The following is a 23,811-nucleotide window of genomic DNA, read 5'->3' as shown; positions in this document are numbered from 1 at the left end:
TTATTCAAGTATAAAGTGCATAAAGGAGGATAAAAGCACAGATCGTAAGAGTCACATTAATGACTTTTCTCAACACAAACACACCTGTGTAACTAGCACCCCAGAAGCCCCTTCAAGTTCTCACCCCATCACTACCCACACCCAACAAAAGGCAAGCATTGCTCCAACTTCCAATGTCATAGATTAGGTTTCCTTGACTTTGAACTTTGTATAATATGTCCATCCCCAGCTGTATAAACACCTTTGTGTCTGGATTTGTTTTTTGTTGTGGCAAAATATACATCAAGTTTGCCATTGTAACCAATTTTTTTCTTTTTTATTGTTGGGGAATCATTGAGGGTACAAAGAATCAGTTTATAGTGCTTGCATTTGCTGGGTAAAGTCCTTCTAATGCAAGAGGTATGTCACATATCGTGGCCCCACACCCTCCTCCCTCCCTCTCTCTCTCTCTCCCCCCACCAAGTAACGGCATCAATTGTCCTCCTATCAGAATTGAGTACATTAGATTCTTGCTTCTCCATTCTTGTGATGCTTTACAACTCCATCCAAATTAATACAAAAGATGTGAAGTCACCATCCTTATTAGTGGTTGAATAGTATTCCATGGTATACATAAACCACAGCCTATTAATCCATTCCTGGAATGGTAGGCATTTAGATTGTTGCCACATTTTGGCGATTGTAAATTGAGCTGTGATAAACAGTCTAGTGCAAGTGTCCTTGTGATAAAGTGATTTTTTCTTCTTCTAGGTAGATGCCCAGAAATGGGATTGCAGGATCAAATGGGAGGTCTAGCTTGAGTTCTTTGAGGATTCTCCATACTTCTTTCCAAAAGGGTTGTATTAGTTTGCAGTCCCGCCAGCAGTGTAAAAGTGTTCCCTTCTCTCCACATCCACGCCAGCATCTGCAGCTTTGAGTCTTTGTGATGTGGGCCATTCTCCCTGGGGTTAGGTGATGGGTGATGTGACGGGATCACTCAACTGTGGCAAGGGTGTTTTGATTTGCATTTCTTTGATTATTAGGGATGATGAGCATTTTTTCATAAGCTTGTTAGCCATTCCTCTGTCTTCTCTGGAGAAGGTTCTATTCATCTCACTTGCCCATCGATGTAAAGGATTGTTGGCTCTTTTTTTTGTTGCTTAATTTGAGTTCTCTGTGGATTCTAGTGATCAAGCTTTTGTCCGATTCATTCTAACCATTTTTTTGTTTGTTTTTCGTATAAATGCCATGCTGTTTATTAGCACATTATTCAGTTCTACTTTATTCTGACAGTGTAAATATTATTCCTCATTGAACCATAGTAGGCTGTGTTATAATTTCCTTTGTTGTACTACTTTTTATTTTCCTCTCAGTTCTTAAATATCTTCGTTTTCATAGCTTAATTTGTCATACATCTGTCACTATTTGATACTCAAATAGGGGGGAGGGGTTGTTCAGAAAACTTGCCATCCAGGAACGTCAACCTCCCCCTAGCAGATGAAGACACAAAGGCTCTTACCGTCATCTTTTCTCGCTGGGGCCCCTCTGTCCTTTGTCCTCTTGCTGCCATTCTAACCATTTTTGGCCAGGGCTGGGTTTGAACCCACCACCTCCCGTATATGGAGCCGGCGCCCTACTCCTTTGAGCCACAGGCGCCACCTCATTCTAACCATTTTTAAGTGTAAAGTTCTGTAGCATTAAGTACATTCACATTGTTGTGCACCAACATCCATCTCCAAAAGTTTTTCTTCTTCCCCAACTAAAATTCTATACCCATTAAGCACGGTCTCCCATTGCTCCTTCCCTCTGGCAGCCACCACTCTGCTTTCTGCGAATTTGACTACTCTGAGTAACTTATAAAAGTGAAATCATATTTTTGTCCTTTTGAGACTGGCTTTATTCCACTTAGCATAACGTCCTCGAGGTTCCTCCATGTGGTAGCCTATCTCAGAATGTCCTTCCTTTTTACGGCTGAATAATACTCCATTGTATGCATACCATACTTTGCTTCTTCATTAAGCTGTCGGGTGTATCTGGCTTCACTTTACTGTCTGATTCAGTTGTATTGTATGAGAATGCAGTAAGAAGTGAATGGCCAGGTCATCTATAAAAATAGAACGCCGACCCACAACCTGCTGGGGAAACCAATCCCGTATGTAGCTTTGGAGGTCAGCCTGGTTTAAGTCAGACGTATAGGAAGCCATGATGCTGTCTCTAGTGGCCATACAGGAAGTTAAACAGTAACTTCAGTAGCAAAATCAGCCCCAAATGGCTGAACCAATCTCAGTGTATTGTCTTGCACTTGTGACTTAAAACAAACACCACTGCCCCTGATGGAATTTTCTGAAATGAAGAAAAACTCTTGGAAAAAAGTTCTGACCAGAAACAAACTATAGGTGTTTCTTCATTTCTACCCAGGTCATTCCTAGAAAATTAATTGTAGAACACTGTACGAAGTACTTGTGTTTACATGTAAATGAAATTTGGTTTCGTATCAGCTATCTGCAACTAAGATTTTGTGAAACTAAATGTGCAGTGTAACATCTGAATGTTGTGCTGGGCACAGGTCATGTTTTGTTGCACTGGACTGCCCCAGCAAGAACACCTAGCAAACCTATTTCTGCCCGTTACATGCTGGTAGAGCCTCTCAATCCTGTCACAACCCAAACACTCCCACATCTTTCCAGAACACCTCCCACTTGGCGGTACTGCCCACTGCTAGAATCACGTGGCTGTAGAAAGGGCGCTACTTTAGACCTCCAAGTTTGTGAGGGAAAAAATGGAGTAATTAAAAGGCTCTGTGTCTGGCATACAATAAGGGCTGAATAAATGTAAATTTACTTCATCCCTCCTTCTCTCCAGATTCTCAGTCTGGCCGATAGGTAACATCTGTCATCAACCGAGGCAACAGTAGGGAAGGTACTCGTGAGGTGAGTGGATTAGGCAACAATAAACACACGTCAGCTTGCTCCAAGAAAAGCTGGTAGAATTAACACAACAGTTACACAGACAGGTGTTGAACTACATTAAATACTGTAGAGTAACTTGACTCAGAACACAAACTTTTCATTGTAACTCTGTTCTCTCCCTGCTGCGAAGTAAACTACTAAGGCTTTGAGAACCCAGGGTCAGGCTGGAGGCTATGCCTGGAGATGGATGAGCCCTATGAGGGCAGGACCCTGCTGTCTCCCACCCTCCCTGCTCCCCAGTGCCGGCCTGTGCCTGGCCTCAGGCAGCAGCGGACAGGAATGAAGAATTCCAAGGTGATCCACATCAGACTCTCACGCCAGACCCTTTGTGCAGGCTGGCCATCTGTCCAGGATGCCTGCTCTCCCTTACTGCCTACCCTTTACTGACCTGGCCATCTATTCTTCATTTTTTAAGTTTCAGGTTGTATTACCTACTCCAGAAGAGTTTCCTTGGATACCCCAGCAGAGTTGGTTTTCACTCCCTCCTCTGGGTGTACGCAGGCCGTGTACTTCCTTCTACCTTCATTCTTCCAATACTGTGTGCTTTGGGGTTTGGCTGACTCCCCAACTGCTCTGCGAGAACTGTGTCTGGTTCATCTTTATGTCCCTGACAACCAGCTCAGTACCTGGCACGCAGTAGGTGCCCAACAAACGTTTACCTACCTCTCCCCTTCTTTGGACCTTAGAGTAAACACACCACCGAGTCATGTCATGAAGATCGTTCCCAGCACCATTATCCAGGCTATATATGGAGAATCTCATTTTTCAAAAGGGAATAGTATGTGGTCCAAAGGACAGTTTATTTAAAACAGGTGACAAGGTATAAGAAGAAAGAAGGAGGGAGAACAATTCTAACATAAAAGCTCATAGGAAGCATCTCAATCTTTAAAAAAAAAAAAAGGATGAAGGACGATGGAGGAACTATGTCTTATACATATACAAACTGCTGACCTCAACTGATTATTTACATCCAAATCTTACAAAATAGCATTTCAAATCAGCACATAAGCCAGTGTAATTAGTTTTTGTTACAAAAAGTTAAAGCTACAAATTTCACATTTTTTAATTGTACATCAGCAACAGCATTTAAGCTTTTGTCTTTAATCCAAGTTGGTCCGAGTGCAAGCTGGTACAAGAGATTTTTTTTCCAAACACAAACAAGAACATGTGTTCCAAAGACAATGAATATAAACCAGATGAAAACACAAAGACAGGGTGGGGTGGAGTGAAGATGTGAACTGGGCAGGAACAATTTTCCAGTAAATGAGGAGCTGCAATCTTTAGAGGCAACATGGTATATGCTAGAAAGGACACTGGAGTAAGAATCAGAAGACCTAGACTTGAATCCTGGCCCTGCCATACTCTAGGCCACATGACCTTGAGCAACAGACTTCCTCTCTGTAAGCCTCAGTTTCCTTGTCTGTAAAATGAGGACAATAATACCTGTTATCTCCCAGAGCTATTAAAAACAGTTGCAAACCAATTGGCGGGGGTTAGGGGTGGTCAGGGATATGTTCCTGGCCTGCCCCCATTGGTATGTGACTCTTAAATTTCACCAGATATAGGCTATTCAGATTATCTATTTCTTCTTAAATGAGCTTTGGTACTTTGTATTTTTTAAGGAATTGTCCATTTCATTTATGTTGAAGTTATAAGCATAAAGTTGTTCATAATATCCTGTCATTAGCCCTTTAATAGCCATAGGATCTATAATGGTATCACCGCTCTCACTGCTGATGCTGAAAAGAGCTACTGAATTTTAAATGGTATAATGAATTTATAGCATCTGGTAGGTGCTAAACAAATACTTCCTGAATCAAGATCGATAGTCTCAAGGAATCAAAGCTACAGTTCTCAGATTACTGGTCCTATTTATCTATGGACACATGCCGATCTATCCATTCATCCATCTATTCCCTAATCCTGTCAAACATTCATCTATCCACTTGGTGGCTGGAAGGAAATAGGAATGTGCTTCAAAATTACTGATGGGATAGTAATTAAGATATTCTTAGAGAATTTGAGATTTTTTTTTTTTTTTTAGAAGACATCATTAGGGCATTTTTGCTTAGAAGCAGAGAACTGAGAGACTTGGAGTTCCCTGGAAGCTTGAGTCACAAATGCTCAAGCAATGACTGAAGCTCAGGGCTCAATGAAAGCAAGCTGATCTATCTTGAATTCAGCATCCAAGGGAAGTTTACTAGGACCTGCTTCTCGGCCTTTTGGTCACAAGAAAACAAATACACCTTGGCAGGAAACTTCTCTCATCCAAACAAAGGGCTCTATCTACCAAGACTTGTGAGCAACAGACTTTGTTGGACCCAACACATCAGGTGCACATATGCTTGGAACAAAATAAACTCCAGATTAAGGTTTACGACCCAAGAATATTTATAGGGGAAAACTGAACTTTCTTTTACTTGCATCTAGCTTAGGAAGGGAGAAAATGTGCTTTCTCCTCCTGTCTGGCCAAGTGCAAAGTTCTCTGTTTAAAAAAAGAGAGACTGACACAGAACTACTAATTAGTATAGCAAATGGTATGGGGGATTATGTGCTTGATACTTTGGTTTTTAAAAATCACTTGGCTGTTAGAATGGACTATCGATCCAGCTGTTTTCCAACCTAAAAATGCCAGCTGGACTGGCATTACTTTGAGCCTTAGTCTGAGCAAGAAAAGGTGGTCACTTTATTTTAAAGAGACTTGTGACTTTCCTTTTTCCTACAAATACTGATCTCATATAGTGATGCCCTGAATCCTGATCCTATCACTGATCAGCCTTCCTGCTGTACTGCCTAGTAGAGAAAGAACCTTTCTTTCCAAATCCATGTCTTCATCTGTGAAATGGAGATAAAGTAGTTAACTCACAGCATTATTTGTAACTCTGGACCCTACCGAGCTCAGTGCCTGTCATATAATAGGTAGTCAACAAATACTAGCTGCCTTTTATTATTCCAGCAAAATCCACAAATTGTCCTTTATTTTCTGTATCTGGCACATAACTACTTCAGTGGCCAAACCCCAAAGACCAACAACTGCCTCTTGTATTTTTTTTTTTTTTAATTGCTTTAACTGCAAAGAACAGAATCTGGTCACAGAAAAGGAACATTCCCTTTCTATTGATTCCCAGGTGTAGGGAGCAAAAGCAATTATGAAGGCAAATTACAGTATCCTGAGGTGCAACCTAGTCATCGCTCCCCTAGCTGAGGGAAACAGGTATGAGGGGGAAATAAGGAGATATTTGTCTTTCCCAACTTCCACCCAACTTTGCTGTGTGAGTAAATGCCATGTGGCCTTGAGCCAAAGCTGCAGGAGGATGGTTCCGTGCTGTCTTTCACAGAGCCCTGTGGAAATGCAGAAAGGGGATCACTGGCTCCTCTGAGCAAATTCTTCACAGCTAGCTCACTCACCAAAGAGGCAAGGAGAGAGCAAGTTTCTGTCAGCTGGTTTCCCTGGGATAACTGAAATGAAATGGACACAAGTCTTCCCTCATAAAAAGGGCTGCTTGGCCCAGTGGCCCAGAGCTGAAGACCCTGTGTTCTAGTCCCAGCTCTTACTCTAACTTGCTTGATGATTTGGGCCGTTGTCACTTTCCCTCCCAAAGCCTCAGTTTTCCTATTCCTATGAGAAGGCCAGGTCAGACGATTTCCATGGTCCTTTCCAGCTCTGACACATTGTGTCTGGATTGAGCCTCCTGGGGAACAAATCTGAGTCTGAGATTCATTTACCCTTTCCAGACCCCTTAGCAGTAAAAGAAAAAAGAAAACAGTCACATATTTGAATTGGGTCACAAAAGCAATGCCCTCTACTCCAGTCTGTAAGGAACGTGGAGCAAAATGCCACGTGTATAATTGTCACACAAACAATTAGGGTGTCAGAAACCTTTTCCCTTTTGTGGACTGCACGTTTGCTGAGAGTTCCTGGCAGGCCTGTCCCCTCACTGATCATGTCTCCTCTTAAGGCACTGGGCAGTATCTGTGTTGTGACTTTAGGCAGCTGGGCGAGTGGACATGGATGAAAGGAGCTGAAACAGCAAAGGCCAATTTGCAAAGAGGATGCCAGGCTTCTCTGGGACTCAAAAGAGTAAACACAAACTCTCAAGGCTTGCGCCTGGATTACCAATAGCTCCAGGAGCCAGTGGTGACCACACAAGGCTAAAACCATGGTGAAAGGACTGTCCCAAACCTAATTTTTAAAGCAGCCCTGCAAAGGGTGAGGTTGGCTCTTGGGACCCCATGACTTCCTAACAGCCTCCTGGTGTCCCCTGCCCTCATGTTCCACAGTACCATAATCTTACAGAAGAGAGGCAAACTGTTTAAAACTGTACCTGTACAGAGATGCCACCACACTGAGTGGGCAATCTATTTATAATTTATATATATATATATGCATATTTATATATTTTTAAAAAGTCTTCCAGAAAGAACAATTGAAAGCCATTGGGAGAATAAAAACAAAAAGACAATGTAAAATTTTCCCAGCTATCACTCAACTAGAAGTCTCTGGTCCTGGGGTTTAAAACTCTGAGTTAAAAGCGCCAATACAAATCCTCTGAAGTAATGTACCTGACCTATGTAAATACGCACATCAAAATGGCATGCTGACTGTCAAGGGAGCCCTTCCCATTGGCGCACATTCCTGAGTTCACAAAGGTGCTGCGGAGAAACAACAGAGCAGAAGTGCTGGCTAACAGGTGTGCGGCGTGCAGTCCAGAATTCACCAAAGGCCTGGGTGGAGGGGGCCTCCCAGCCTGGCCTTGCTCAGAAGTTCTGTTGCCGCCTCTTCTTCGCCTCAATGGCGTCCAGGATTGGCTGCCGCTTGGACTGGTACTTCTGCCGGATCTCCTCAATCTCCTGCTCCATCATGGGGTCCAGAGCCAAGAGCCTCTTCTGAAGGTCCTCCACTGTCCAACTCTTAAGCTGGAAGAGAAGTGCAAAGTACAGCCATGACAAAGCCCAGGCTGAGGGCAGAATGGCAGTGAAGCCCGGGCTTCCCAGGCACCCAGAGGGACGGGAGACAAAGGAGGGCACTGAGGTCAGACCACGCAGGGGTGGACTAGTGGCTGGAAAGTGACAGTTCGTTCCAATGAGTGGCACAGCTCAAAGCTTTTCTAGACAATCCCTAGAAAAGTTCTCAAGTGCTAACTTCTTTGATCTAACGAGCTCTGACCAGGGACTTAGTAATACTCTCACCTCCTCTATCTTTTCAATTAAATTAACATAAATTCACTATTAGGGCATTTAAAAATAATGGTAACTTGCTATATGCAAAATAACGCTGCCTCCCACTTCTTGTCCTCACCATTAGACAGTGTCTGGACAGTGCCCATCTCTCTTTTGGGATGTCACACCACAGAGGCTGTGGCTGACTGAGAATCTGATGATCTCCTCCTCGCCTGCCTTCCCACTTAAAGCCTCAGTTTTCCTATTCCTATGAGAAGGCCAGGCCAGACAATGTCCATGGTCCTTTCCAGCTCTGACACACTGTCTGGATTGAGTCTCCTGGGGAACAAATTTGAGTCTGATTTGTTCCCCAGGAGGCTAAATTACACAACCCTATCTTGGCACTATCATTCCAATCATCACTAATATTTACTGGGGGGGTAATGATAATATATGCCAGGCACCCCTCTAAGCCTCTTCAGAATATAGACACAACTCCTGGCAGGGTTGAGCGGAGGGGATGGGTAGTTGGAGAAACCCTGAAACTTCTGAGATTAAGTTTCTATTATCCAGAGGAAAAAAAGGATTTGATATATAAATTAAGAATAATGGCTAGCATTTATAGCTTCACACGTGCTGATTTATTTAATCTTCACAACAACCCTATGATATATTATCTCCATGATATCGATGAACAGGCCTAGGGAGAGGGTGGCTAAGTAACCTGTCCATTGTCTCCCAGACAGGCTCAAGACGCAAAGCCAAGTAGTGTCGCTCCAAGCTCTTAATCAGTATTATGGAAGAGCACACTAGCAAAGTTTTACAACTCATTCAACTTATGTTTAAAACATGGCTCTGCCTGGTGAACCTCATGAGATTCTGGCAAGTTAACAATCACTCCAGGCCTTCCTCATCTACAGAAGTGGACCAGAGTGCCTCATCATGGGGATTATAAGAATTAAATGAGATCATGGCTATAAAATTCTTAACAAGGTACCTGGTGTGCTATGTGCTTAACAATGGCAGTGGGTGTCACAACCCTCTTTTCACTGAGGCCCAGGAGGGCACCCGTGTTCCACCAATGCTGCAACTATGGGGCAAGTGGCTCCCTGCCGGATGTGTAGATTCTAGGCATGGCCATTCTTGGCTGGCGGGGTGGGAATGAATGCCCATGTTATCCACTGCCAGTGAAATACATGCAGTGTTTCAAGAACCCAAGGCTCCCCCCAAGTCTTACAAGTGGTCTGTTGTCCCCATATTTAGAAAATCACGATCCTCCGCCCTCCAGAGGCCTCAACAGGAAAGTGGTCCAGGAGGTGGGTGAAGGAGTCTCTTTCTGCCTACCCCTCATGGGGGGTGTGAACCAGCGTGAAGTGCTACAGTGGCCTCCCTAGGAATGGTTTTGTGACCTGTCACCACAGGAATTTTCCTTGGCTTGCTTCAGTGAGGTTGTCTGAGAAGTGAGAAAAGCCTAATAGTTCAAGATGAAAGGTTCTTTGTAATGTGAGAATGGAAAGCCTTGAGAATGTGGGGCAATGCTGGCTCATTGGGCTGAAAAAAATGCATCTTTCCTGCCAGCCTGTGGTTTTATACCACCTTAGAGATTGGTGTTCTTGGCCCAAGGACACCCCAAAGAGTGCTCAGCTTGCCTAGTCTTTAGCATTTCGATTTCTTTCCCCCAAGGAAAAACTCCCCAAACCTAATACTGAATGTTACTGGGAGTTAAAGAACTTACTCTTTGGTAGTACGGACGCTAAATCTGTACTGGCTGTGTAACCTTGAACAAGTAATTTTACCTCTTGAGCTTCAGTTTTCACCTCTGGAAAATAGACAATGCTAGTTCCTCCACCCTTCGGTTACAATGAGACTTAGAAGAGATAACAGGCAGATAGTAAGCACTCCATGAATGGCCAGTATCACTACTGTTATCGTTACATAACAATTCATACCATTGTTATTGTTGATATTATTGGCAAGTCTCTGATTTTCCATAAATAAGCTGTTCCTATAACCTCTAGCTAGAATCAAACAAGTGAAAAAGAAAATATTCTCCACTATTTCATGCTAACAATGCCCAAAGGCTGGTACTTTGCACAAAGCCCATAACTTATTTATAGATTAACAAAATATTTTGCAACTATTTACCAAATATTCACTGAACATCTACTATATAGGGGTCAGGCACTGTTTGAGACACAAAAGATTCTTTAGTGAAAAAAAAAAAAAACAAAAACCATTGCCATTGAGAAGCTTACATTTTAGTGAGACCAGAAAAATAACAATAAATACAGTAAACTAGTAAATTATTCTTACATTAGAAGGTGCTTTGGGGGCGAAAGGAAAAACAGAGTGAAGGAAGGGGAGCTGGGAACTGAGAAGCAGGCCGGGGTTTTTACCCACCCATTAGGATGAAGAATAAACTGCGAAAGGAAGAAATATAAGTTATGGGAATTGCACCGACTTTCCAACCTGTGTACAACTTTGGGCCAGCCCCTTCTCCCTTCTTATGCCTCAATTTCCTCATGTGTGAGAGAGGGCTGACTGGATGATCTTAGAGGTTTTTCCAGACTCAGTATTTCTCAGTGTAGGATCTGTGGATTACTGCATCATAATGATGTGTTACAAACAGATTCTCCAGCCCCAACCCAAAGGTACGTAACAGACTCCCTTGGAGACTGAGGTGCAGGACTGAGCCATCCTAAAGAAGCTACTTGGGTATTTCTTACAAATCCTTGAATTTGGTAAGCATGATCTTATATCTTGTTTTTTCGTTTTGTAAAATTCTCACAATTTTGAGAATTTGCTGCCTTTCTCTGGTCCAAGCATCTTATAGGTTTCCAATTTCTAGGCAATTTTTTGCCCTTAAGTCTAATCTGGGGGCAATAAGCACCTTTCCTTCATCTCAGCCACCTTCAGACTAATTTACAGTGTCATAAGGCCTTTGGGGCTTAAGTTACACCTGACCTATTAGAACACAGCCAGCCAGGCACTGCTGATGACTCGGTCACACCATCCAGATATGGATTTTTCTGAAAAACAAGCTCAGACAATGGTTTTATGGCGCCAAGTATAGCATTTCACCTTCCTGATCCTTGGTAGCATAAATACATTTCGAATGGAGATCTTGCAGTAAAATGATTGCAGTTCTACAGTTTTGCAGTAGTCAACATCCCAAAGGAGCAAATCCTCAAAGCAGCCACATAGGTTGGCTTGAGCTATCTTCACTGGGTAAGGAAAGTATCACCATTTAGTATCTCACCTAGCCCTTACCATTAAATCCTCTCTATACTCTGATTTCCACATTCAGATCTCTAACCCAGAATTCCCTGAACTCCAGCTTCATATGTGCATCCAGGTCAGAGCATACTGAAGTGTCTCTGCCCCTGATTATGTCATGGAAATCTGTAACTTAACATGACCAGTGCAAAACTCTTGAGTCCCATCTCTCCCTCAGCCCAAATGTCTTCTCCGTATTTTCTTGTTTTCCTTCTTAGGAATGGTGCCACCACCCTCATGGGTGCCCAAAGCCACCCCGGCTCTGCTCTTTCCTTTACCACTCTCCTGCCAACACATGCAGTCCTTCAGCAGTCCTGTTAATCTCATCTCTTGAAATTCTGGCCCAACTTGAACCCAGCCACTTTTTTCCATCTCCATCCATCACAGTCTAGGCCACAGGCCACCATCATCTCACAGCAACAAACATAATTAAAAATACAGAAATGAATCTGATCACATCACCCTCATGTTTCCTGCTGCACTTAGAATAAAATCTAACTCACCAGGGCCAACGAGGGCTGGCCCCTGCCTCCTCTCCAACTTCATGGCCTACGACTCTCCCCTTTGCTTGGGACCCTCCAGCTACTCTTTATTTCAGATCCTTAAACAGGCCTCAGTGATCTATGGAGTTAATGCTCCTTTTGCCTTGCTGGCTCAGGGCCAGTTCTTCCTTATCCTTTAGGTTTTAGCTCAGATGTCAACTCCCTGGAGAATGCAAGCCGTCTGACCCTCTTATCCAGAGAGGTTGCCTCGTCTCCATTACTATCTCAGCCACTTGTTTATTTCCTTCAAAACAACCATCTTGTAATTATTTTTATTTATTTTCTTTTACTTGGAAATAAGTTTTCTTACTAGGAAATAAGTTCTATGAGGGAATGACCTTGTCTGTCTTGTTCACTCTGCTAAACATAATGCCTGCTGAAGAAGTGAATAAATTACCTTTCATTTCTAGTCAAATAATAATGAAAGCCACTGAAACCAATGTAGCAAGCTTTACACTGAGCACCACCGTGCAACAAGGCTCTGGGTAGGCACTGAAAGGACTCAGTGTAGAATAAGTGAGTTCTTCCCTCAAGGAGCCTTTAAACTTAAAGGTGATTCTCCTCAACATTCTTTTGACATTGAAGGAGACCTCTGCTCACCTAATGAAAATCTCTCTTTTTTTTGATGACAGGGTCTCGCTCTGTCACTTGGGCTAGAGTGCAGCAGTATCATTAATGTAGCTCACTGCAACTTGAAGTGACTCTCCTATCTCAGCCTTCCAAGTAACTGGGACTATAGACACACAATACTACCCCCAGCTAATTTTTCTAACTTTCTGTACAGACAGTGTCTTGCTCTTGCTCACGCTGGTCTTAAACTCCTGGCCACAAGTGATCCTCTTGCCTTGGCCTCCTAAAATGCTAGGATTATAGGGATAAGTGCCTGGCCTGTTTTGCACTGACTGATAAGAACCAGGTCTCCAGCCCAAGGCCAGTCATCTCTAAAGGCATGCTCATTTTAATTTTCTATTCAGACAAAAAAGAACATCCACTAGAAGAAATTGCATTCTGGAAAGAATGAGTCATCAACAGATTAACATACATGTTCCTTCTGGACAAGACAAAATAAATGTCAGCCCTAGAACTACAGACTCATTACTAAAGGTGGATTATTCTAAACAGAACAGACCAAGCCTAAGGATTTCTGACTCTTTTCTGGGGAGAGGTCACAGAAGGAAGGAGAAACTAAAATAAGACACTCCCCGCCCCACTTTTTTTTGAGAATTTCACTTTGTCACCCTGGGTAGCATGCTGTGGCATCATACAGAGCTCACAACAACCTTGAACTCTTGGGCTCAAGTGATCCTCTTGCCTCAGTTTTTCATTTTTAGTAGAGATGGAGTCTTGCTCTTGCTCAGGCTGGTCTCGAATTCCCTGGGTTTAAGAAATTTACCCGCCTTGGCCTCCAGCGGGCTAGGATTACAGAGGCTAAAATAAGCCTCTTAATCGTGTTTTTTAAGAATTTCTAGACCACTTGAAGGTAATCAACACACCAGTCTTAGGTAAATGGAAAGGATGAGTCTGACAGACTCCCGCCAACACCCATCACCACATTACTGCTGATCTGCGGTCACTCTTACTCACTACTGTCTCATAAACACCTAGACTTCACTCACCACAGCCTTTACCCACTCTCATGATGTTTGATGCCTAGGAAAGGACATCAAGGCAAGTAAAGGCAACAATAGATATGCAGATGAGATTTCTCTTAAAAGGTATGGCCTCTGTAAATGTCTCATCTTAACGTAGACATTCTGTTACTCTAAGGTCAACCTCACTCTTTTTCAGCAGGATACAATGCTGCTTTACTGCTGGATTCTACATATGGAAACGGAAGAAGTATGCAAATTACTTCTGGTTAGGTGCTAAACTATGTGCTTTCTCTGCACTATTTCATTTAATCAATCTGTATGCATCATTATTATCCTCCCTTTACAGATGAAGTCAATGGGGATAAGAGTGAGCACGTACTTTAACCGAAGTCATACAACAAGGAATTGAAAGAGACAACTAACTGGAAGAAACCTAAAGGGCTTCTAGAACAGGGATGTGTAAGAGGAAAATGTACAAGACTGAGAGGACTAAGAATGTAGCTGACATTCAATGTTTCAAATGGCCCTCACGCTCAAAATACAGCTAGTGGTGATGAGTGAGTTAAAGAAAGTTACTTGTCCTCCCTGAGAGCTGGCTTCCTCATCTATAAAATGGCGACGTGGCTGCCTTTGTTCACGTAAAAATACCAAGTGTCCACTACAGCCACGGCACTGCTGCTGAGGTGCAGTGACCCTCAGGGTTCAAGATTGCTGAACTTGATTCAAATCAAATCAACCAACTTGGTGGTGCCTGTGGCTCAAGGAGCAGGGCACCAGTCCCACATGCCGGAGGTGGTGGGTTCAAACCCAGCCCCGGCCAAAAAACCACAAAAAAAAAAAAAAAATCAACCAACTTTACTGGCAGCTAAACAAAGCCAGGGATACTGCTGGGCAAGAGGAATATAAATGGCAATATATCTGTCGGAGACACAGGCAAGTTCAGGGGCAAAAGTAATGGCTTTAAGTCATACAGATCTGTGAGATCCATAAGAGATCTGCCCTTGGGTAAGCTATCTAATTTGCGGCCCAGTTTCTTCATTTTTCCCTATAAGGGAAGCTGTGGTGCAGGGGCACTGGGAAATAACATAGTGTCTGGTATATACCAGAAAGCCAATGAATAACTGGGAGCTACCTAGAATTACATCTTTAACTATAAAGACATAGCCAGCACTACTGTATCAGGCAGGGATAGAATGATTAGAGGGGTGGGGACGAGAAAGAGTGGGACAAAAAAAGTACACGGCAGGCTCCCCTCACACTAGAAGGAGAGGAATGAGGTAGATAAGTCATAAAAACAAACTACAGTCAGAGGCATTTAGTAAGTGGCAGTGATCATGAACAATAATTAGAACTATTTTGTTGGTTTTCTTTCTTTCTTTTTTTTTTTTTTGAGACAAGAGTCTCATTCCATCGCCCTCAGTAGAGTGCCATGGCATCATAGCTCAGAGCAAACTCAAACTCTTAGGCTCCAGTGATCCTCTTGCCTCAGTCTACCCAGTAGCTGGGACTACAGGCATCTGCCCCTATGCCCAGCTAGTTTTGCTATTTTTAGTAGAGATGGAGTGTTGCTCTTCCTTAGGCTGACCTTTAACTCCTGAGCTCAAGCAATCCACCCACCTCAGCCTCCCAGAGTGCTAGGATTACAGGCATGATCCTGTGCCCAGCCTAGAGCTACTTTTAATTGAATGCTATGTGTTAGGCACCGTGCTCCACATCCTACGTGCATTGTCTGGAGCAATCCTCACATGAAGTAAGTGGTACCATGTATTACTCCTCCTCCACAGAAGCAGGACCTGAGGCGAGAGAGAAATATGCCACCATCCCAGAACTTGTAAGTGGGCAAGTTAAGCCACGAGCCCCACTGTGTCTACCTGCAAAGCCTGGCTGACTCTGTGTCAAGGCAATATAAGCTACAAGAACTGAGAGAAGGACACATCCCTGGCTCACCGTCTCTGAGAAGAGGAGCTTATCTTTTTATATCTTTATAGCACAGAGAAGGGGTAGTCACTCTAATTCAGAGAAAGGTATGAACGGTAGAGATTTTACAGATGAAATGCAAATTTTATTTCAAATAACACATCTGATACACAGACAGCTAATAAAATTAGGTTAAATAAATGAAAACACTTAGGAGCTCATGTGTCAATAACTGCCGAAATTCCTTCAGCTGCCATGTTTTTCCAGACCTCCACGCTTCCACACTTCCGCTGAATGTTAACTCCGTCTTCTGCTTCCAGAACAGCCCCATTCAACCCTGCACTCACCTCAAGCTCCGACTCCTCTCTCAACCCTAATACCTTTGTCTTTTACTAAAGTGGAAGCCTTTGGAGAATAAAGACTATATCTAATATATTTTCAGAGAAGCCAGCAGAATTCTCAATAAATAATAAATAAATAAATAAATCCCTAAGCCTTTACTTGAAAATGATACACCGACTTTTTACTAAATCCTCTCAATCACTAGTAAGACACAACTTTCAGAAGCTTTGAAAGTATATAATCAATACCTTAAACCTAGGAGGACAATATAAGTCTGTTAAATAAGGTTGTGTCAATTACTCAAAATTGACCCATGCATGCCAAAATCAAAATGAACAGCTTATTCAGTGTCTTGGTTACAATAAAAGTTACAAGGAAAAATGAACATAAAAATTCACTCTAGTTGTGGTTTATGATAATTCTATAAGAAGAATTCTATTTTTAAGTAGTCCCTTCTTACCTGAGGTTTCAATTACCCAATAACTGATGCCCAAAAATATTAACTGGAAAATTTCAAACTAAACAATTCATAAGATTTAAATTGTGTGCTGTTCTAAGTAGGCTGATGAAACCGTGCACTGTCCTGCTCTGTCCCCCTCAGAATATGAATTATCCCTTGGTCCAGCATATCCACACTGTATATACTACCCACCCATTAATCACTTAGTCACCCTCCTGCTTCTCAGAAAACTGTTGCAGTATGAGTAGCAATTTGTGTTCAAGGAACTCTTATTTAACTTAGAGATAGCCCCAAAGTATAGAAGTAGTGATGTTGGCAATTTGGATATGCCAAACAGAAGCCATAAAGCACTTCCTTTAAGTGAAAAGGTAAAAGTTCTGGACTAATAATAAAAAAAAAAAAAAGTAAGGTTGCTAAGACTACAGTTAAGACTACATCTTCTATCTGTGAAATTGTGAAGAACAAAAGAGAATTCATGCTAATTTTACTGTCATACCTCAATCTGCAAAAGTTACAACCACAGTGTATGATGAGTGGTGAGTTTAGATGGAAAAGGAGGCCAGGTACAGTGACTCACCCCTGTAATCCAGCACTTTACTTGAGGCCAAGAGTTCAAGACCAGCCTAAGCAAGAGCAAAACCCTGTCTCTACAAAAGGTAGAAAAATTAGCCAGGTGTGGTGGCTCATGCCCGTAGTCCCAACTATTTGGGAGGCTGAGGAAGGAGGATCACTTGAGCCCAGGAATTTGAGGTTGCGGTGAACTGTGTTATGACCACTGTACCCTAACCAGGCCACAGAGTAAGACCCTATCTTTAAAAAAAAAAAAAAAGATAGAAAAGGCATTAAGTTTGCGGGTGCAACACTCAATGAACAGGAATGTGTTCCAACTGATGGCAACTGGCCCAGTGGTATCCATGCTTTCAAGCATCCACTGGGGTCTTGGGCCAAGAGAAGACTATTTACCATAGCTATCAATTGGTGTAAAACTTTCACACAAAAGGAAGTCAACATGTTAGAGGAAAACTTTTAGGAAGTTAGTAAACACACATTAAACCTCCTGGAATAACTGTTAATGCCTACAGAAAGTAGAGTACAAGAACAAAGGTAAATGTGATGCTCTTGATGTTTGAAAGCACTAAAGGGAGACATCAAAAGTAACCTCATCCTTGTAGGGATATTAATCTTTCAGAAGATACGAAAACCTAAAACACCAACTGCACCAAGCTGCTGCTTTAATGTAGCTTAATAATTCAGGAAAAGAGCTAGCTAATCACATAAGAATCTGCATAAGCTATGCCTCTGTGCACTTTCTTGGGCTGGAAATTTCCAAGACAGCAGCCTTCTTCTCGCTCTTCCTGCCAAATAAAGAAGCCCAAAGAATCCCAAGCAAAATCCTGAAAAGCTAAAATGCAAATTGATTTCACTTTATTTAATAGACGCAGTCTTAAAATGTATCTTCAAACTAAGTAGGATCCAATTTTAAACCCACTAAAAGAACAAAATGTTTACAGAAAGCTAGTCAAAAATGCAAATGAAAATTCCGAGTAAGCTACTTTGCAGGCCTCATTTTTTGTAATTCGGACTTTCTTAAAGTGGGAAAACTCGCAGGTAAACAGCTCATTCAGTTTCCACAAAGTGAATAAAATTCTGTAAGCCTAACTATTAGCAACTTGCAGGTAATGAAGGGTCAGAGATTCACAACCTAAATATGCAAACAGAAATATCCTCTCAAGCAATCCTTTGACAGGGGCAGGGGGGACAAAGAAATTCTTCCACAAAAGCAGACAAGTTCTATCTGCAAGGCATATCAGCATCTTTCTGCAGTGGCCATAAAGGATCAGGACCTAAAACCCCTGAGTTTTAGGTCAAAAAAAAAAAAACTGTTGTCAAAAACATAAGTTAGGTGTAGATTCGTGGGTATACGTGTATAAGATTTTCAATTCGGCCAGAACCACATAATTTTTACAAGGCGTTTTTAATGACTTTTTCTTTTATTTTTCTGGCTTAACACTGCCTAGAAAAGATAGGTTTAATCCATATTCTATAAAAGCATTAATATGTATATGTCCTAGATATTTGGGGATAGTCCTTTATTCTTTCAGCAGGGTTTAATTGGTATAGATAATTAAATGTGACTTTATTTATGCCATGATAATACTTTTCAAATGTGTAAATTCATAAACCAGAAAAAATTCTTTGTAAAGACCATGCACGTGTCCTAGATTTTTGGTTCAAAAAGTAATGATCACTATATTTCAAGCAGTCAGCTCATCTAAACTCAGAGTTAAGAACACTTAGCTTCTCTAGTGTGAAATCATTCTTTAAAATGTGCACCCTAAGTGCTTTCTACAGGGAACAAGCATTTTAAGGAAAGTAAGTGCCTCTAATCTGGGGTTTGACTTACAATTTGGACATGTGATTCTAAGAACTGGGAGAGGAGAGAATAGTGACAATACCACAGTTTGTATATAATACAGATAAGCCCCATGGAAAGGTATAGTTATATGTGTCTATAAACACATTCTTTGTTATCTGAAACTTTGTAAATTCTAATTTTCATTAAGTTTTTTCCCCTCGGAAGGGTCTGATTGTTAATAGCACAAGCTTATAGTTATTACTGCTTTTGATTTAAAATAATATTTCCTTTAAAAAGAACAGAGAGAAGCCAGGCGTGGTGGCTCACACCTGTAACCTCAACTACTTCGGAGGCTGAGACAGGGAGACTGCTTGAAGCCAGGAGTTTAAGGTGAGCCTGGGCAACATTACAAGACTCCACCTTAAAAAAAAGGAACAATGAGAGTATACCAGTCATTCATTGATTGCCTGTAAGGTCCAAATGCACCCTTCTACATATGCTCTATGATAAGCACTCTTCTGAAGAGTGTGTGGTATGAAGCTTTCCCAGAAGTGCTTGGAAGAAGAGGCCATCCTGAGTGTCCAGCACAGGAACTGGCAGTGTGGGAGTGAAGATGTGGTGGCCCATCCACAACCTAGAACTTGTCTGTCCATGACCTTGCAGCCTCAGCCCAGCCTAACCTTTTGAAAGCTCTGTTGACATGAACACCAAAGCCTCCACATGTCTCTCATGCTCTGAAAGCCTCCTCCCCAGCCAGGGCACAGACCTACTACGTGTTCACATCACTGGATGCTGATGGCCTGCTCCTCACCTGCAATCCAGAAGGCAGGCTCAGGCTTGCCCCGAGGCTCCTGTCTAGCCAAACCAGAGAACGTGTCTGCCAGTCCATGGGCTGAACCACAACTTCTCTAATGGGCTCTGAACCCCTGGCAATTTGTCTTTCTTTGCATATACTTCCTCAGCCCTAGGAAGCCATACAGAGTATCCTCATATCTTATAGTTACTCTTTTATCATAGGTAACACTTCTTTACAGTAAACGTCCCGTTTAACCTACTGTGTGGTTTCTATCTCCTGAGCAAACCTAGACTGCTACAGCAAAGGGCGCAAGTGACTACACATGAGCACGTTTGTCCATTAATGGAAAAGCCTCCAAAATGCAAAAACCCAAGTAAATGTTTAAATTTGAAAACTGCCAAGATACTTTCAAATCCAGAATAGTCTTATATGTATATTTTCACCCTGCATACAGAAGTAAAATACCCTCCCTTTCTTCCACTGAAATTTAACGGTGAATAAACAAATCCTGGTATATCCATATCATGGAAGCAACTCAGGAATAAAAAGGAACAAATTCCATATATTTACAACAACATGTATGAATCTCAAAAACAGTATGGTAAATGAAAGAAGCCAAATGCAAAAGGCTATATACCGAAGGATTCTGCCAGTCATATGACATTTTAGAAAAGACAAAACTATAGGAGAAAAAACAGGGCATAAGGGAATTTGGTATTTAACAGAAATGTACTACCATTTTGGTGGTATTTACACAATTGTGTATCTGATAAAACTTATCAAATTGTATATTAAATTAACAGGAGCAAAAATATAATTAGGTAGACTTAACAATATCTGTCTGCACACAAAGTGACTACAATCAACACTAAGTTAGGGTATATTTTAAAATAACTTTAAAAAATGGAGTTGGGACTGCTCCTAACAAAGAAATGTTAAGTGTTTCCTGAAATGATGGATATGAATTACCTTGATTAACTTACATCGTATGACTGTATCAAAAATTGTATGTACCCTATAAAGATACTCAACTATTATGTACCCATAATAATTAAATTTTTTAAAGGAGCAAATTTTATGGTATATAAATTAAACCTCAATAAACCTGACCTTACAAAACAAGAACTTATCAAAAATTGTGGAAGGTAACTAAAGTAATATATACAGGGAATTTTATATCTTTAAATGCATATTATCAAAAAAGGACAATAAGCTGAAAATTAATAAGCTGAATTGTCCAAAGAAAAAAATCAGAATAAACCATGGAAAGGAGAAAGAAGAAAATGATAAAAGATCAGAACATCACTTAAAGAATTCAGAAGTTAAAGCTCAATAGCAAGAATCAACAAAACCAAAAGCTGGTTTTAGTTAAAAAAAAAAATTCAAAACCTCTGATGAGGTTGATCAAAAGAGAGAGAAAAAAGCATAAACAAATAATAAGAATGAAAAACAGACTATAACTACAGATATTGCGAATTTAAAAATCCAAAACTTGATGCCAAAAATTAAAAATCTTGGATGAAATAAAGATTTCTTGGAGGAGGAGGTACCTAGTAGACTAATCTGGAATGAAACCAAACAAAATCAAGGACTAAGAAATTCAGGCCACAGGGACAAAGTAGAATGAGCTAGATTGTTAAAAATATGTACTCAAATGATAAAGCCACAAAGAATAAAATAATCTTTGCAAACAGAGACAACCATGATATTAAGCAAAGATGTTTTCTCTGTAAACAGGAAAAAAAGAAAACTAAAGTTAATGCTGAAATTCTAGATCTGGCAACACGGCAGAGTCCTGAGATAACTCCTGAAACGTCTTCCTGTGAGGGAAGGAGGACCCCGCACGGTGTGTACGCCCCTTCTTACGAAGCACTGCTACTCTCAGTAAACCAGGTTAAAATGAGCACCGACAGAGAGAAAGGACAGGTAGGACAGAGAGGGCAAGCCGAAGCTCTGCCATGTTGCCTAATTGAAAAGGCAGGAAGGAGTGAAAGACCTACCGTGTAATGATTATAGGAATTATAACAGCAGCAACAATCAAAGCCAGACATCTTTTAACATTCCTTAACTGTTCATTATTAGTGGTCCTAAGCATTACACTAAATGCTGCAAATGCATTAATCTCACTTGATCTTCACTAAATCTTACAGCTATAAATTATTAACCCAATTCTACAGATGGAGAATTTGAGGTTTGAAGAATTACATAATCGTCTGAGGTTACACAGCCAGCAAGTAGCAGAGATCAAAACTGCATCAGGCTGGGCACTGTGACTCAGACCTATAATATTACCCAGCACGCTGGGAGGCTGAGGCAGATGGATCACCTGAACTCATGAATTCGAGACCAGCCAGAGCTAGAATGAGACCCTGGCTCTAAAAATAGCCAGGCGTTGTGGTGGGTGCCTATAATTCCGGCTACTTGGGAGGCTGAGGTAAGAGAATTGCTTGAGCCCAGAAGTCCGAGGTTGCTGTGAGCTATGACACCATGGCATTTTACCAGGGGCAACAAAGTGGGACTGTCTCAAAAAAAAAAAAAAAAAAAAAGAGAAGAGAAGAAAAAAAAGTAAATCTATCAAGACTCTTGGGTCTACACTTTTTTTTTCTTTTGAGATGAAGTCTCACTTTGTCACCCTAGGTAGAGTGCCGTGGTGTCATAGCTCATAGCGACCTCAAACTCTTGGGCTCAAGTGATTCTCTTGCCTCAGCTTCCCAAGTAGCTGGGACTACAGGCACCCACCACAACACCTGGCTATTTTTGGAGATGGAGTTTCACTCTGGTTCTGGCTGGTCTTGAACTGGTGAGCCCAGGCAATCCACCCACTTCGCCTCCCAGAGTGCTAGGATTACAGACATGAGCCACTGTGGCCAGCCTTAAAATCTACACTTTTAAACATCACCCCATCTACCACTGGTAAGCTGCTGCCACACTCACCATATCAGTTAAGCAGCGAGAAAGAATGAAGTATGGACACCAATAAAGCCCATTTGCGAGGCAGAAGTAGAACAGAGAACCCACAGTTTAGCTGCTTGTGGCAGTAAAAATAAGCTAGCACAAGTCTGTCAAGTTCTCATAATATGCAGTGATTAGGGACAAGAGAGGGTGGCTTTCTCCATCTAAAAATAGAAAATCCAGATAATCCCAACCAACCTTTTGCAAAGTCTTTATGAGAAATAATCAAAATGTCAAGTTTCCTGGGGACAAATTTAGGCCTAAATTTAATAAATGTTATATTTTTAGATAGAGCTTTGAGCAATAATAAGGACTACTCATGGAATTCTCTCTTCTCAGAAATGACCAGAGGTAGTCAAGAAAACATTGGAGGAAGTACATGGTGCAGGTATCTGGCACGCTTCCTGAGTGAAGAGCTCAACCACCATGTGGACCTTACCTTTACCAAAGCAATTTATGTAACCTAATATGCGTATTCACATATTAACCACTGAAAATTAATGGTTCCTTTTCACCATGAAAAGAAACTCATCAGAAAAAAGTTAAAAAGGAAACAAGTATGGCAATCATCCAGAAAAATGGTAGCAAGGGTCGGAAAGCCCAGGATCTAATGGTAAAAAAAAGAAAATGTTGGATGATGCCTCTTGCTGGAGATTACCCCAAGAGCTCAGACACATGCCCTTTAAGACCTCTTTCACTAAAAATAGAAAAACTAGCCAGGTGTCATGGTAGGCACCTGTGTCCCAGGTACTTGGGAGGCTGAGGGCAAGAGACAGAGGTTGCTGTCAGCTATGATGATGCCACAGCACTCTACCCAGGGCAACAGAGTAAGACTCTGTCTCAAAACAAATGAATAAACAAACAATAACAACAAAAAACATTAAATCTTAGATAAAAAAATAAGAGACCCTTTCAATCCTGAAAGTCCATCATTCTTTGATAAGTAGCTTACTGAGACAAAGGCTTTAGGTATTCAAAACATGCCAATTTGTCACATGTGCTTCCAGTGAAGCAACACCCAAGCGACTTCAGGACAATCACACCTAAGGCCTAAGGCAGCAAGATACTTATTTACTCCATTCCTTAGGATCCACTTCTGAGCCATTCTGGACTCAGCTCTTTGGCTCACCATTTAGCTAAGATAAAAACAGTCTTTCTGTTTTAACATCCGAGAACAACTGGCCATAAGAGTGAACTTTAAAGAAGACTGCCAAGCAGCCAGGGATCAAGCAGTCACAGAACCAAACAAAGGAAACAGAAAACAGTGTCAAGCTCACACAGGCTAATACCATTTTAAGTAACCTCCTGGGGTCATAAACCACAAGCGTTCAAGTCTTGCTCTTAGTGCCATTTTCAATAACTGAGTTAAAAACCAAGCTCAAATCAGCGAGCATGATTCACTGGCAGAACCAGGCTACTGTGGTTCTGGGACAAAGACGACATTCATTAGCCATGTGGCTTCTCAGAAAG

At 41.6% G+C, this 23,811-nt stretch overlaps 1 protein-coding gene across 1 annotated transcript in view; it reads right to left on the bottom strand.

Annotated features, from left to right (window-relative positions):
* Positions 1-3,729: 3,729 nt before the first annotated feature.
* The window catches only part of STK4 (serine/threonine kinase 4), an 86,729-nt gene continuing 66,647 nt past the window's right edge, over positions 3,730-23,811 (bottom strand). Inside the window, exon 11 of the mRNA XM_053574281.1 lies at positions 3,730-7,865. Coding sequence (XP_053430256.1) covers positions 7,707-7,865 — 159 coding nt within the window. The 3' untranslated portion in view covers positions 3,730-7,706. The remainder of the gene's footprint in view (positions 7,866-23,811) is intronic.

Source organism: Nycticebus coucang, chromosome 21 (assembly GCF_027406575.1).
Source record: "Nycticebus coucang isolate mNycCou1 chromosome 21, mNycCou1.pri, whole genome shotgun sequence".
In the NCBI taxonomy this organism is placed as follows: domain Eukaryota; kingdom Metazoa; phylum Chordata; class Mammalia; order Primates; family Lorisidae; genus Nycticebus; species Nycticebus coucang.
Note: the sequence above shows the minus strand (reverse complement) of the source record. Positions and strands in the feature narration are given on the sequence as shown.